The 11,508-nt window shown below is 41.0% G+C and overlaps 1 protein-coding gene across 1 annotated transcript in view; it reads right to left on the reverse strand.

Moving 5' to 3' along the window:
• Positions 1–5,796, reverse strand: part of LOC147627786 (riboflavin biosynthesis protein PYRR, chloroplastic-like) — a 34,615-nt gene extending 28,819 nt beyond the window's left edge. The window contains exon 1 of the mRNA XM_086814751.1: positions 5,380–5,796. Within this exon, the coding sequence (XP_086670877.1) occupies positions 5,380–5,700 (321 nt within the window). The 5' untranslated portion in view covers positions 5,701–5,796. The remainder of the gene's footprint in view (positions 1–5,379) is intronic.
• Between the last annotated feature and the right edge of the window lie 5,712 nt (positions 5,797–11,508).

Consider the following 11,508-nt stretch of genomic DNA (forward strand, 5'->3'; position numbering starts at 1 on the left):
ATAAGCATTCAGACCACAATCAGCGGTCAACACTCATTCATCATCATAGTCATCAATAGAAGTTATGCAAGGGGCCAAAGGTCAACCCCTTTGGGGCTGACCAAGGGCCCAACCATGCATAGACAATCATGTCACCTTTTTGGACCATATGAAATACAGAAAACCCTGACACCAATCTCTCTCTTCTTCTCTCTCCTCTGTCTTAATCATGTTTAAATCAGCATCTTGTTCTTAATCACGCTTAGGGCTATGGATCAGTACTACTGCAAGGCTCCCGCACATGCAACAGAACAAGAGATTCAGTTAAATTGCTAGGAAAAAAGTATGACAAAGTTGGAATCCCACAACAGTCAAGGGATGCAATCATCCAAATTCAAAGACAGAAAAAGCTGGATTCCCATCATCAAGCTCAACACGAGGGGATGTCACGTGCACAAGACAGTGCCATGTCTAATCCTTGACCACATCCCTCATTAGGGAGCAATATTAGATGCATTTAGGGCATCTTCATCAACATGCATCAGGTCGACAGCAGTAAAATATCAGTCGGCAGCATTGTGTGAGAGTCGGTAGCATTTATCGGTAATTATGGTGAAGAGTTTGGCATTTTATGTCACACATATCATGTTAGAGAACAAATCAGCTGGCCAACAGCAGTTGAAGCTGACCAACCAGCATCCAAACATCATATAAATAGAAGTAGCATCTTTTGCATCATTTCATCTCACTCCCTTTGGATTTGGTCATAGTTAGCATCAGTAGAAGTAGTTAGTAGCCCTTTTGGGTCCACATAATACATTATACTCAAAAACCTCTCTCTCTCTCTCTCTCTCTCTCTCTCTCTCTCTCTCTCTCTCTCTCATGCATTCTGCGTTAATGTTCCTATAGGGTGCTTAATGATAGAATAGAACTAGCGGAAGCAACACATAGGAGAGAGGGGGAGAGGCAAAGAAAGAGAGAGATCACACAATGAACATTAGATTATGTAGCAAGAGGCCTTACAAAGGCAATACCATGCCAGCAGATGGGAGTCAACAATGCGCTTGAGAATGGATAATTACAAGCGAGGGAAAGGGTGCTTTATATAGGCAATGGGCAGGATTGCCTACTCACATGACAAAATACCCACGACCCATAAATCAGCCCATGACTATAAATGAGTTGGGAAAAACATATAAGTGCCAATAAAAGGCCAGTTTGCACAGAATTTTATGTGCATCTCTGAGTGTGGGATCTGGACCTTATATTGGCACACACATTTTCTCTAGTCGTGGGGATTTATGTAGGTCGTGGGCTGCTGTCAGCCAGCTACATGACCTCCCTATATAAAGGGCTTCTCTCCCACTCGTTGCAAGCAATCAATCCCAACGCATATCATCTCAAGCCCATCTGCTGGCTGTTGTACTACCCCTTGTAATCTCATGCTATGACAATAGAACTTGATCATTGCCTACTCTCTCCCTCTCTCCGACTCTCTCTACCTTTGTCTATATGATGATCGCTTCTGCCTGTGCATACTTTCACATGGTGTCAGACATCTAGGTCCTAGCTCCCCACCTCTTGGCAACCCTTTCCCTCCCTCACCTGCGTTTTTGTAGCAAGAAGTGCTGCTGCGTTTTTCAACAGGTGGCTGCGTTTTTCTTCTCCGAAGTGTCTTCCACATCATTGCTTCTTCTGCGGACTGTCCCTACTCCAAAGCTTCCAGCTAGACGTCAAGGGGCAAGCTACAAGTGGCTGCGTTTTTTCTCTTCTGGAGGCTGTGTTTTCTGCTGTATAGCCCCTTCTTCATCAAGCGTTTTTTTCTCTTCTAGTGCTCCTGCCCTGCGTTTTCCTTGCGGATTCTAGGTGCAATCTAGGGGGGGGCTGCGTTGGTGATCTAAGGGCTGGACACAAGAGGACAAGCTTGATGGGACACATGGTCGCCAGAGCTTTGCAATGCCAAGTCACTTCCAATCTTTTAGATTTTGATGACCTAAGCTCCCACCTATTGGAAGAGGAATCAATCCTCATGACACAGGGTAAGTTAAAGGTTTTGTCTCATGATCCAGATCATGCCTTAGCATTAGTGCAAAAGAAGATTCGGAGTCATTGCTACTTGTGTGGGAAGAAAGGACATTTGTCTAAGGACTACTTGTCCAAGAAGGACAAGGGCAAGGGCAAGTCTTCATCCCATAGCAAGGGCAAAGACAGGACATAGGACAGTGATTCAAATGTTTCTAGTGACTCATCTAGGGCTCCCAAGGCGCTTCCGGCTCGGGAGGACCGGGATGGTGTGGTTCTCTAGTTATGCAGATAGTTTACCCCCGTGTGCTTCTAGCTAGAGGAGGCTTGTGGGCAGCAAAGGGGGCTGTTAGCAGCTCCTCATTTCCGGTGCATGGGGACCGTGAGTCCATGGAAAATCTGGCAGGTAAAAGTCAATTTTGATAACTATGGATCGGTTGTGTTCCAGATTCATTGCTTGGTGTGGCAGAAGCTATGAACTGGATGCGTTTCAAGTTCATTGTTCGAGGTTTTGGGACGTGATGTGTTCACAATCCACTGTTGGGGTGAATGGAGTTCATTGCACACTGGTGTGGGAATTCAGAGCCAAGCTATTCAGGGTGGCATTGTGTTTTTGAAGAGACAGGTTGGTAGGTAAATCTTCTACGGTGTATTCAGTATCCGGCCAGTATTGGGGTGTCCATGGCCGTATCTTCTTCATTAGTTTTCTTTTCCACACTATGAGCTGCAAGGCGGGTGTTAGAATTTTATGTGCATCTCGAAGTGTGGGATTTGGACCTTATACTGGCACACATATTTTTTCTAGTCGCGGGGGAAGGGGGGGGAGGGGGGGATTATGTAGGTCGTGGGCTGCTCTCAGCAAGCTACATGACCTCCCTATATAAAGGGCCTCTCTCCCACTTGTTGCAAGCAATCAATCCCAGCACATATCGTCTGAAGCCCATATGTTGGCTGCTACCTTGTAATCTCATGCTATGATAATAGAACTTGATCATTGCCTACTCTCTCCTCCTCTTTGACTCTCTCTACCTTTGTCTATGTGATGATCGCTTCTGCCTATGCATACTTTCACATGATTTAAGGCATGAAGGCTTCCGCTATGTCACGACTCACAGCACCATCACAAGCAGCTGGTCAAGATAAAGCCCTCATGAGTTGGTTGTCAAATAGGGCCCCAAAATTCAAATCTTGATAGTTGTTAACACTAGGGAACAAAAGCAAGCACGCAGCCGGGTAAACGCGGGCACAGAAGAGGACAGCTATCACAAACACCAGCCAGCCCTTTCACTATGGACCTGGTAATCACGGTTGTCAGAACCTTCAAATACGTGCAGACAAAGTTTCAAAAGTTTTGATTCCCCAAGGGGAGGTACTGTACCCTTGTACAAATGTGTGTGCGCGTGCACGCACATGTATATGCTTGCGCGCGCGGACACACATACACATATATACATGCATACAATATATACGTAGTGCATACATCCATATAAACATACGCACACACACATACATACATACATACAATATGTACAGTATGTACTTATAGTATGTATGTATGTAATATGTATGTATGTATAAGTGTATGTGTAAGTAAAAGAAATGTAAGGTTTTTGAGGTGCCATACATTAGAAACAATATAGATCGTACCATACATTTCACCAAACCAACTATGCTACTAATGCAGTGGAGAGTGTTAGAAGAGAATCTCAACAGAAGCCTTATGCGACACAAGCACACACACACTAGTATCTACTCCAATCTGATGTATATAAGCTTAATTATACAAAATAACGTGTACAATGTTGTCTAAGAAATACAAAGTGATGAACCAACCAAAAGATTGCCCAAGTTTGATTGGAATGCTGATGTCCTTCAATCACTCGCAATCTCCTAGACATTCTTTCTTCATATGCATGCATGGCCTTGCCCTTGGCTACTTGACTGTTGTGTAAGACCAAATGGTTGATGATGAATGAGTGGAGAGGGGCCATGCCTATTTATAGGGCCATTTATGATGGTGTAATCCCAAGGACCCAAGCTTAATTATACAAGATAATATGTACAATGTTGTTTACGAAATAAACTGATCTACCTACAAAGAGATTCACCCAAGTCGAGGGTGAATGATAATGTCCTTCAATCTTTGGCAATATCCTACAAGTTTTGCCCTCAAATGCACGCTTGGCCTTGGTATGGGCTGCTAAACCACTCAATAAGGCTATATGCTTGATGATGAATAAGTGAGAAGGGACCACGCCTATTTATAGGGCCATTTATAGTCCCTTATGCTGGTCATCCAGGTCCACAATTTCCTTTTTATACAGCCCGACAAGACTTTGTTGCTACTAGACCAGACCTACCCAACCTACCTAGAGCTAACTTTGGGCCATGTTCAAAACCCGTCCAGCTTTGCTATCCAAGCCGGCAAACTACATCGATGCCCTCTGTTGTTGTGCACTTTGGATCTACGGGTTCATCACATTCTCCCACTAAGTGTAACTGTCCTCATTTAGTTGAACAGTGTGGACATGGATGCACAGCACAAAATCTCAAAACTCCAAGTGGGTCTCTGTAGGACACCTATGCCTATGTGCTAGGGTTTTCCAAAGATAGAAAGAAGAGTGCGGCAAAATCACACATATGGCACACTCAAGAGTCCTAAACTACTACTTTGTATTATGTAAAAGAAAGAAGTAATACAATTGAAATTCAAGTACAAGATGTGGCTGAGAATGAAGACGTCAACCATAACCCTGTGACTTAGTGGACACTCCTAGCTAGCCCTTCGCCTACAAAGAAACGCTCTAAGAAGACCAACACTGAGGAAAGCAGATGAATATGACAATTTGGCTACCCATGTATACATATGCACCAATACTCCTAGTCAACTAGTATTATTGTTGTCGGCCACCTGTACCTGACTGTCACGTCATCAAGCTATCTGTGTAGTCAAGCAGCTTCGTAAAAAGGTTATGGATGAAGCGCACCCAGAACCCCTCCACCTTTCAGCATTCACAGGCCATGATAAGTTTCTACATGGCTTGATCTTTTTGCGGGGAAAACTGGTAAGAGTATTCTATTGTACAAGGAAATTCTAGTGCTTTTTTCTGTTTCTTTTATTCTTTTGGTACATGTCATTTGACGTGTGGTTATCTAATAGATATTGTACGCTTTGGTTTCGTAGATCCTTGTGGTCCAACAAGTTTGGAAAGCGCATATTATGTGAATCACGGCAGATGGAATGGCTGTTAAGAAGGTATCTATGTTGATAAAATCCTTGCAGCTTAGCACAACACAGCACACCTTTTGTCCTCTTCATTCACATCACAAGACATATACACGCATAAAAGGAAGAATAAACGAGAGGAGATCACCAACCTGCTTGAGGGCAGAAACCGCAGTTTCATCTCCATGGCAGTCACCGGGCTCAAGGTTGATGTAGGCAGTGGCGCCGCGGGCAAGCTCGCGGGCCTTTTGGCAGGCCTGGACCTCTGCACACAGGGTGCCCTGCCCGTAGAGGAAGCCATCTCCAACAATCGTGGAACCCCTTGCAATGAGGCAGGCGGAGTTGGGATGAGGGGCGGTGAGGCCTGCAGAGCTGTCTGCGAGCTCCGCGGCTCTCACGAGGAGCTGCGCATCGATACTCTTCGCATCATCTGGGTGGCCTGGCACCCCCGCACACAAGGCCCGCGACAACATCCTCTTTCACCGGTCTTCTTCAGCTCAGCATAAAAGGAGCCCTCCTCCTCCTCCTCCTCCTCCTCCTCATGAGGGATGTGCAAAAGAGGTGCGCTTTTGCTGGTATTCTAACATTTCATTCCAATTTCTCATCACACTTTGAATGTCACGTTTAATACTTGTTTGACTTTTTATTGCACGCATTTGTCACATGAGCTCAACTGTACCAAAATGGACGCACTTTTCAAACCTTAGCCTTGCAAGTTGTGGGAACAAGTGAGCAGGTTCACACCAAATCATTTCGAGCGCAAAGCCAAGCCCGCGCACGTTGCCACAGTAGATCTCCGGAAGGAAAGCCAGGAGGAACTAACCCACTTCGAGAAAGGTGAAACAATCCAATCTAGGAATCAAATGGAATGTGGTGTTAATGTGGGTTATTCAATGATTATATACAATCACAACAAAATTGCATAGAGAGCAATCTATCATAGAAAAGGTGAAACAATCCAATCTAGGAATCAAATGGAATGTGGTGTTAATGTGGGTTATTCAATGATTATACACAATCACAACAAAATTGTATAGAGAGCAATCTATCATAGAAAAGCTCACAAACAACATTCAATTGTGTGACATTTGAAGCCACATCATGCTTAATCACAAAATGGCCACTAGTTGCCAAATTGGTCAAAATGGAGTCGATAATCGTAGACGTTGCATGAGCAATCCTTGTATGGTCCACTTTAGCACAACTTGAATAAACTTTAGCAAACATCATTTAAACCAAACTCAGGGCCTTGCCTCCCTTACAAATTGAGAAAACTGAATCAACTTTTGTGGGAACTTCATGCTCTGTAAATACGTTAGAATTATCAACTTTTGTGGGAACTTTTGTGTACTACAATGTATATAAGATTTTTCTAGTTCAATATTCAAGATTGAATTCAAGGCCTCACTATCATGCTCTGTAAATAGGTTAATTATCATGTTCTTCATAATAGTAATATGATAGCCAAAGCATCAAAACCACATAAATATATCATACACCCATATCCTCACAAACTAATATGCACTAGAATTTAAGCATATTATCATCCATGTATGTTACAATGAAACAAAGGAAAGTGGTCAAGTATGGCCAAGTTATTGGTGTATAATTCCTTTGTTGCAAAGAAACAAAGGAAAGCGGTCAAGTATGGCCAAGTTATTGGTGTATCATTCTTGTCTATGTATGTAAAGTTCATATTATAGTGGTCAAGTATGGCCAAGTTATTGGTGTATCATTCTTGTCTATGTATGTAAAGTTCATATTATAGCAACTTATTTCACCTTTGTATTTTTGTTGAGGAGAATTACAAAGGTAAAAAAGAGTCAAGTAATCAATAAAGTGTTTGAAGAGCCAAAATTGAGTGAATTGCAATCAAAATGAGTTGAGAAGACTAACTTTACTAATAAGTAAACAAGGGTTATTTTGCTTAAATATTTGTGGCAAAACTAAGCACAACACTAGGGTGTCTTACATAAGGATTGGGAGTTGAAAGTAAGTAATACACCTCATTCGTAAAGAAGATCCGAGGGCCATCATAATGGTGTCAATTGTGCATAAGAAGTGGAGTGGAGGCAAAGTAGCGCGTATGTGGGTGATGTACTTGAAGAAGAATGATTTGAGGTGGTGGTGGATGGCTCCCATTCCAGTACAGCCCCTCTTTCCACCTTGAAAATTGCCATCTTCATCAACCTCCACATTGTTGGGCATGGACAACCACCCCTCCAAATGTGGCTATGTCATTCCTCTTTCCCAACCCACTCACTGTATATAGTCATTAACATTTAATTATGATGTCTTTGTAGTCAACTAGAATTACTAAGCATAATATGTTTATCAAACAATAACTCATAATCATGGTATTACCCTCATTAATTATAAGCTAATCACCCCTAATAAACTTCATCAATTTCCACACTAACAAGATGGAACTCCACATTCTGTCCCTCATTAATTACAAGCTAATTACCCTTAATAAGCTTCATTGATTTCCACATTAACAAAGATGGGACTACATATTCTACCACTAATTAATTACAAGTTAAATACCCCTAATAAGCTTCATCGATTTCCACACTAATAAGATGGAACTCCACATTCTCATGTGCTAATCTACGATGTTGTCACTCAGGCATGCAATGTCTTTCAGTACTCCGTTCAAGTTGTACTACTCAACACTACTTATCTCGTGGGTAAAGATCTCTTCTAGTGGCTTGCAGCAGGTAGTGGGTGGCTAGTCTAAATCATTCATCTTATCTATTATCTAGCAACAGTTAGTGGGTGGCTAGTCTAAATCATTCATCTTATCTATTATCTAGCAGCAGCAGCAGGTAAACCAATTATCTATTATCTGGTCTCATTAAGCAAAGAAAGTAAAAACAAATCCCCATGATATATATAAAGAAAAGAGACCTAAGTATTAAAAAAGGAAAAAATAGCAAATTTGAAAGTATAAAGAAAAGTCATCATCAAGATGTACAGTGGGTAATGCAGTCTAAAAAACAACTTGGGCTTTGAGAAATTATTGTGTTGCTTACAATATTAAAATAATATTTGGTAAATTTAAAATGAGAACACATGATCATTATTAGAGAACAAGACATGCTAAAACCTAAGATAGTATACCACATAGAGTAAACAAGAGCAACAAAAAATGTACACATATAATAAAAAGGTTAAGAGGTAACAAATATGCTAACTATAATAAAAGTGTTGAATCTTAGATGGCAACTCATACTTAGAAATCATAACAAAAATGTACACATATAATAAAAAGGTTAAGAGGTAACAAATATGCTAACTATAATAAAAGTGTTGAATCTTAGATGGCAACTCATACTTAGAAATCATAACAAAAAAACAATTTAAATTGCCTAGATCTTGATCTTGCAAGAAAAAAAGAAAAAAAGAAAGAACTAGGCCTCCACCCCACCACACCCATTTAAAGTGCATTTAATCTCAAAGAAGAGCAGGCACATTTAGTTCATCACTCACCCTAATTTAAAGTACATGTCATGTTCATATATGCCATATTAGTGGCCTTTTTGTGGTGGGTAAGATGATTTAATGACAAAGAATATGTTGAAGAAGCAAGTTTAACATAGTTCTTCTCCATTGTGCATTTAGGATTAAATGCATGCAACAATGTGTGCCTACAAAGAAAGCTCTTAAAATCAAGGGCTATTTAGTAACTCGTACATAGAGTTGATATCTCAACATTCAACTCTAAGATTTTAACGAGGGGAGGGTATCTTAGTTAGAGACTATAAGATATCGGGAAACCTTATACCTAACTATGTAAGTGAGCTTCAATAGTGAAATCCAACTACTGCGTCTTCTACAAATTTGTTGTACGAATATTTTTTTACAAAACCATTGAGGCTATTATCTACATAGTGCATGTAGTCATGTATATAGTAGCGATATATGGATGTAGGCTAAGAATGGGCCAGGGCACTTTCTCCCTCTTTAGGAGTTTTATTTCCCCCGAGTGTATGTACGCACTCTTATGAGTGTGTGTGACCTTATCATGTCACTTCACTTGTACTTCACTCATTCTCATCAATCTACTTTGAGCGTTGTGCTTCCATCTATCTCTTCTTGCTTACTACATCTTTGTGTTACTACTTTGATCTCCACCCCAAAAATTGGTATCAGAGGTGGTTCTCTTAGCTCTCACCCCCTTTTCATCATCTCATGGAGTTGCTTTTTTGATTGTCTCAAATTGAGCGATCCTCTGAGGTGGAGAAGGTATACCCTACAGTGTGTTGTTAACTGTATTAACATATCTTTTTATGCATTTCAGAGCATTTCGAGGGGCTCATTTTGTAGGCTACAAGGTTTCTACAAGCATCCTGGGGGGGAGTGTTAGTTTGAACTATTTTTGTTTGATTTTGGGTATTCTTTATAGTAGAAGCAGTATTTGGTGTGCAGAAAGGGCTATTGTTATCTTCGACCTTAGCTTCGATAGCATCGTCTCAACATTATCATCGATTTATGCATTCCTACAAAGTATCAGCTCCATGCTCTAGACTCTGTAATTTTTCATACACTTTGTAGGCTTCCTTCAACATCAGTGATCCACTAGTAGCCATTTCGGTTGCATTCAATAAGCATTGATAGTACCTAGAGGTATTTTTGATATTTGCATTATGTGTTAGAGATTTGTTGTGCCTTAAAAGGCACACTTGAGTGTTCTACTTTGAGTGTTGTGCTTCTATCTATCTCTTCTTGCTTGTTGAATCTATGTGTGTATTGCTACTTTGATCTCCACTCTTTAACAGTGCAGTAATGTAATTAATTAGCACCATTTAATGTAACTAGTCAATTATCACCTATGTAGTTGTAGCATTGTAACTAATCATCTGAATTATCACCTATGTAGTTGTAGCAATGTAACTAATTAGCTCTATGTAGTTAGATAGACTAAGTTCTATAATAATATCTTAAGGAGTAATCTAGTAAGATCAAAATCTATCTTAGTGGATGTTTACTTATTTGGATCAAGCTTATATTAAGCTAATGCTTTTTTCTTTTATTCATTTTATCATTGTTTGGATCATTGCTTTAGCTATTAATACATATTTCACACACTATAGTGTGATTTTCGTTGTCCTTATTGTAGGGGTGTAGGGGAGGGATGTTTGAAGGTGACTAAACTCTATAAGTGTGTGGAGAGGGGTGCCCCCATATACTTGCAAAGTTTGATCACCATCAGATGTCATTTGGGCAACGATAAGATCTAGGAAACCCACATTTTGGGCATTTTGGGCCCTGTTGGGGAAACTCTTGGGGAAACCCACATAGAAAATGAGAGATGGAGCACCATATCTCACCTGAAGGATGCCCGATGGACCAAGCTTTGCAAGTATGTGGAGAGGGGTTCCCTCCACACTTACAAATTATGTTCATTATCGAATGTCATCTAGGCATGATGGGGTCGAGAAAACCCATATTTTGGGCATTTTGGCTCTCTTGGAAAAGCTCACATAGAAAAGTGAGGATGTAGCACCATACCTCATTTAAATGATGTTCAATGTGACCAAACATTGTAAATGTGTGGAGAGGGGTGTCCCTACACTTACAAAGTTTGGTCACCACATTAAACGTCGTTCAAGCATAATGGGGTCGAGAAAACCTACATTTTGGGTGTTTTAGACCCTCTTAGGGAAGCCGCACGAAGAAAACATGAGAAGGAGCACCATATCTCACCTGAATGACATTCAATGGTGGTGACCAAACTTTGCAAGTGTGTGGAGAGGGTGCCCTCTAAACACTTATGAATTTTGATCACACCATTGGATGGTGTGTTCGGGCGTGACGGGGTTGAGAAAACCCACATTTTAGGTGTTTTGGAACCTCTTGGGAAAATCCGCATAGAAAACGTGAGATGGAGCAACATATCTCACATGAATGACATCTAATGGTAACCAAACATAAAGGGTGCCTTCTAAACATTTGTACAGTTGGCTGACCTTTTGATGTCATTTAGGCATGATGGGGTGGAGAAAACCCACATTTTAGATGCTCTTTAAATGTTTGGACCCTCTTAGGGAAACCCACATAGAAATGTGAAATAGATCACCCTCACATGAACAATCACCCTCACATGAACAACGTTCGATTGGTGAGACCAAACTTTGCAAGTGTGTAGAGAGGGGGTCCCCACGCACTTGTAAAGTTTGGTCACCATCGGCAAGACATCGTCTAGGCATGACAGGGTCAAGAAAACCCACATTTTGGGCATTTGGACCCTCTTGGGGAAACTCACATAGAAAACGTGA

The sequence above is a fragment of the Cibotium barometz genome, chromosome 20 (assembly GCF_041138505.1).
Source record: "Cibotium barometz isolate CiBa-2024 chromosome 20, ASM4113850v1, whole genome shotgun sequence".
Lineage (NCBI taxonomy): Eukaryota > Viridiplantae > Streptophyta > Polypodiopsida > Cyatheales > Cibotiaceae > Cibotium > Cibotium barometz.